This window comes from Conger conger, chromosome 1 (genome assembly GCF_963514075.1).
Source record: "Conger conger chromosome 1, fConCon1.1, whole genome shotgun sequence".
Lineage (NCBI taxonomy): Eukaryota > Metazoa > Chordata > Actinopteri > Anguilliformes > Congridae > Conger > Conger conger.
Window position 1 is genome coordinate 92,638,658 of NC_083760.1, and position 5,306 is coordinate 92,643,963.

General features: G+C 48.1%; 1 protein-coding gene across 1 annotated transcript in view; it reads right to left on the reverse strand.

Annotated features, from left to right (window-relative positions):
- Positions 1-5,055, reverse strand: part of LOC133105896 (uncharacterized) — an 8,728-nt gene extending 3,673 nt beyond the window's left edge. The window contains exons 1-2 of the mRNA XM_061215994.1: positions 4,977-5,055; positions 4,570-4,777 (exon numbers count right to left, since the gene is read on the reverse strand). Coding sequence (XP_061071978.1) covers positions 4,570-4,777; positions 4,977-5,055 — 287 coding nt within the window. The remainder of the gene's footprint in view (positions 1-4,569; positions 4,778-4,976) is intronic.
- Between the last annotated feature and the right edge of the window lie 251 nt (positions 5,056-5,306).

The window sequence follows — 5,306 nt, forward strand, 5'->3', positions numbered from 1 at the left end:
TGTTGCATGTGCGTGTGTGTGTGTGTGTGTGTGTGTGAGTGTGAGTGTGAGTTTGTGTGTGAGTGTGCGTGAGTGTGTGTGTGTGTGTGCGTGTGTGTGTGAGTGTGAGTGTTGCATGTGCGTGTGTGTGTGTGTGAGTGCGTGTGTGTGTGAGTGTGTCTGTGTTGCGGGAAGGGAACGGGCAGTGGCTCAACTCAAGAAGGGCCTGTGCTTTAAGAGGCAACATAGTGGGTGAAAAAGCTCTTCTTTAAGTAACTTTAAATAAGCTTTTCTAAAAGGCCGGAGCCCAGCTCAAACGGAGTGGCGCCGGGGTGGGAGGGGCTAACGGGCGTTTTATCTGCAGGAATGACATCATCGGTACCCAGAGACCACACGGCCTCCCCTCCCACACACAGGCCTGCATGGAGAGGATCTCTTTAATGGCATCCAGGGTGTATGGGCGAAAGAGCTATTGATTCTATACACTTGGCATTGACCATTACCGCTCGCTAGTCCCTCCCGTTGTTATTGAACACTTCTGTCTCCTTTCTTGGGGGTAGGGGGAGGGTTTGAGCTTTCCCGTATATCAGCATTTCAGCAACTGCAGCAACAAGATCACCAACAACAGCAGCAGCAACAGCAACAACATCACCAACTAAAACGGCACCAGCAGCAACAACATCACCAACTAAAGCAGCAGCAACAACAACACCTAAAACAGCAGCAGCAACAACATCACCAACTATAAAGCAGCAGCAACAACAACACCTAAAACAGCAGCAGAAACAACAACAACATCACCAACTAAAGCAGCAGCAACAGCAACATCAACAACTAAAGCAGCAGCAACAACAACATCACCTAAAACAGCAGCAGCAACAAGAACATCACCAACTAAAACAGCAGCAGCAACAGAAACAACATCACCAAAGGCAACACACTGGCACAAAATCCTGACTGCTCCAGACCCAATAAAGACATTGGGACCTGTTCCACAAAGCAGGATTACTGAGTTAGCTGGATAACTGACCTGTTCCACAAAGCAGGATTACTGAGTTAGCTGGATCACTGACCTGTTCCACAAAGCAGGATTACTGAGTTAGCTGGATAACTGCACAAAGCAGGATTATTGAGTTAGCTGGATAACTGACCTGTTCCACAAAGCAGGATTACTGAGTTAGCTGGATAACTGCACAAAGCAGGATGACTGAGTTAGCTGGATAACTGCACAAAGCAGGATTACTGAGTTAGCTGGATAACTGCACAAAGCAGGATGACTGAGTTAGCTGGATAACTGCACAAAGCAGGATTACTGAGTTAGCTGGATAACTGCACAAAGCAGGATGACTGAGTTAGCTGGATAACTGCACAAAGCAGGATTATTGAGTTAGCTGGATAAATGAACTGAATAAAACCGCTGAAGCCACATGGCTGTTATTCGAATATTCATCCAAGTATGAAAGAACACAGTCACACTGACACACAAACGCGCACACACACACTCACACACACACACGTATGCATGCAGACATGAAATGCACACACATCCCCATGCACAGCTGTTTGCTCAGGTCTGAACACACAGAGGCACACACTCACAATGATACACACTTCGCTCACACTAAAAGGGTGCCAAAGCTGTAGCTAAACTTACTTTCTGAAATTACAAAGGACAAGATTAATAATGCATTACTGTATTAGATACCTCTTCCATTACAGAAATCATTAAAAAACACAGACACACAGACAGGCTACTGAGTATCTCAAACCCCTGTGTAAATAAAGATTTGCAATCCAATAACCCCCTATTTAATCCACTGAGCTCTATGGTTCAATCTGAGCCGCCAGTGCCAGTTTTGGGTGGGTGACACTTGTTCTATAATGGTTTTGGGTGGGGAGGGGTTCTATGATAGTTTTGTGTGGGGTGAGGTGAAATAGAAATTCGGATGGGGTGGGGGGTGGGGGGGGGGTGATGTGAAATTGAGATTTGGGTGGGTGACCATGGCTGATATTGGGGTGCAGCTGTACATATGAGTGTGTGTGTGTGTGTGTGAGAGTGCGTGAGAGAGCTGTACATATGAGTGTGTGTGTGTGTGTGTGAGAGTGCGTGAGAGAGCTGTACATATGAGTGTGTGTGTGTGTGAGTGCGTGAGAGAGCTGTACATATGAGTGTGTGTGTGTGAGAGTGCGTGAGAGAGCTATACATATGTGTGTGTGTGTGAGAGTGCGTGAGAGAGCTATACATATGAGTGTGTGAGAGTGCGTGAGTGTATATGTGTGTGTGAGTGCGTGCATTTGTGTGTGCGTTTGTGTGTGAGACAGAATGTGTGTGTGTCTGTGCGTGTGTGTGTGTGTGTGTGTGTCTGTGCGTGTGTGTGTGTGTGTGTCTCTCTTAGCCGGCCGGCGCTGTGTAATTCGGTTTCTGAAAGGAAACCCGCTCGCCCCGGTGGGGTGATTTGATTGGGCGGGGCGGCGCCTCCAGCAGACCCACCGGCGCCTAGCAACCCCGCTCAGCGCCGACCGGCGGCTCACCGGAGCCCTGGAGCACGCGGTTGATTGACAGCTTGTGCTGTCGCTGCGCCTAACCTAGCACAGCAAATATACACTTTTCCTGTTGGCAAAGTTATTTTTGCGATTAAGTTTGCCTTTCTAATTGGTCATGTTTTTGTGCTTGCACTCAAAATTAGCTCGGTCGTTGTTAAAACCTTCCATCCAAGTCATCAGACAGTAAAAAAAATAAAAAAAATAAAATAAAATTGCTGCACAGAGCCGAGGTTACTATGGGGCAGCACTTCCTGTATAGGTCGCCAGGGCCGTTCTGTTCTGATTGGTTCATTTCTCGTCTGTCCTCCCTTGCACATCACAAATTCCATCACAAAATGGCTGCCTTGGGGGAAGGCAGCAAGGTAAGGGAATGCGTTAAGTCGAAACCGAACCCAGCCCTGCTTCTCATAGCTATAAATATCCATCCATCCATTATCCTAACCTGCTTATCCTGAACAGGGTCGCAGGGGGGCTGGAGCCTATCCCAGCATACATTGGGCGAAAGGCAGGAATACACCCTGGACAGGTCGCCAGTCCATAGCAGGGCACACACACCATTCACTCACACACTCATACCTACGGGTCTCTCCAATCAGCCTAACCTGCATGTCTTTGGACTGTGGGAGGAAACCGGAGTACCCGGAGGAAACCCACGCGGACACGGGGAGAACATGCAAACTCTGCACAGAGAGGCCCCGGCCCCCCGGCAAACCCAGGACCTCCTTGCTGTGAGGCGGCAGTGCTACCCACTGCACCATCCGTGCCGCCTAGCTATAAATATCCATCCATCCATCCATTATCTGAACCTGCTTATCCTGATCAGGGTCGCAGGGGGGCTGGAGCCTATCCCAGCATACATTGGGCGAAAGGCAGGAATACACCCTGGACAGGTCGCCAGTCCATCACAGGGCACACACACCATTCACTCACACACTCATACCTACGGGCAATTTAGACTCTCCAATCAGCCTAACGTGCATGTCTTTGGACTGTGGGAGGAAACCGGAGTACCCGGAGGAAACCCACGCAGACACGGGGAGAACATGCAAACTCCGCACAGAGAGGCCCCGGCCGACGGGGATTCGAACCCAGGACCTCCTTGCTGTGAGGCGGCAGTGCTACCCACTGCACCATCCGTGCCGCCTTAGCTATAAATATAATAAACATAATAAATTCCTTGCATTTATATAGCGCTTTTCTAGACACTCAAAAGTGCTTTACAGTGATGAGGCGGAAACTCACCTCAACCGCCAATGTGTAGCACCACCTGGGTGATGCGACGGCAGCCATTTTGTGCCAGAACGCTCACCACACACCAGAGGCAGAGAGGGAGAGATCCATTTTTATCCAATTAAATCAGGGGATGATAAGGTGGGAGGTTGAGAGAGCCAGGGTTGGGAATTTATCCAGGACACCGGGGAACCCCCTACTCTTTGCGAAGAGTGTCGTGGGATCTTTAATGACCTCAGTCATCACAGTCAGGACCTCGGGTTTTAACGTCTCATCCGAAAGACAGAAAAATACATTTTCTGTTATGGGACAAAATTCCACAAGTGCACAAAATACTTTTGTCAAAATGTGCTATCATTCCTGGGAATTTTAGAGGTTTTGTTTAAAATTCGGCGGGTAATCCCGGACCGAGACGTCTGATCATTAACGTCTGATCCGCAGATGGAGGACTCATTCAGCCATTCTCCCATAATTCCCCTCACCACATCCCTGATCCCTTTTAGTGTAATTAAAATCCAGTACTGACCGAAAGCATCAGCTTTCTACAGAATTACCCAGGGTTTCTCATGTGTTCTGTGCGGCAGGCAGGAGGGACTAATCCCTTTTTCGGTATCTGTTCTATATTCATACCGCTGTTTAAAAAAAAAAAAAAGGCCACCTAATCCACAATAAGAGAGGAAAAAAAAGGTTCCCTATCTTTAGTAGAATCACGTTTTCAAAGCCACCTGTTCCTCGGCAACTATTCCAGACACTAATGATGAGCCAAGTTCTACACAAAAACACTTGAGGAGGAGAGCTTTTCTTGTAACAAGATACTGTATGCTAATGATGCGAATGACAGGCCCCGGTGCAGAGATGGGCCCCAGTGTGGAGGTGGGCCCAGTGTAGAGGTGGGCCTCCTTGTGGAGGAAGGCCCCAGTGCAGAGATGGGCCCCACTGAGGAGGAAGGCCCCAGTGCAGAGATGGGCCCCAGTGTAGAGGTGGGCCTCCTTGTGGAGTAAGGCCCCAGCTTGGAGGTGGGGCCCTGACACAGAGGAGTAACAGAAATAAGGTTTGCTGTACAGTGAGCAGAGGACACCACAGCAGGCAGAAACAGCAAAGAGAAAAGAGACAGCACATTCAGGAGTCAGAGGAAAGAAAGCTTTTTTTTTTTTTTTTAATAGAAAGGCATCTCAGGGTGATCATTCGAACCCCCTGCAGCAGCGAGCAAAGGTGAACATCACCGGTTGTGCTCTCCCCTCTAGCAAAACCCTTCTCCATGGCAACATCACACACGCACAAAGCCAGAACCAGAACCAACATCGCTAACACAGGAAACACCATGGATACAGAGCAAGAAAAAACAAAACAAACAAAAAAAAACACAGAGAGAGAGAGAAGTCCCCCTTTTTTTAACAGTCCTGTTTAAATATATCCAAATAAATAAACAGCTCCAGGGTAGGGAAAATGTTTTATAAAACTAATCACAAACAAGAACAATTTTTGGAGATTATAAACACCAGAGCAGCGAGAAGTGGAAAGAAAAAACAAAAACAAGAGTCCAGAACTAGTTC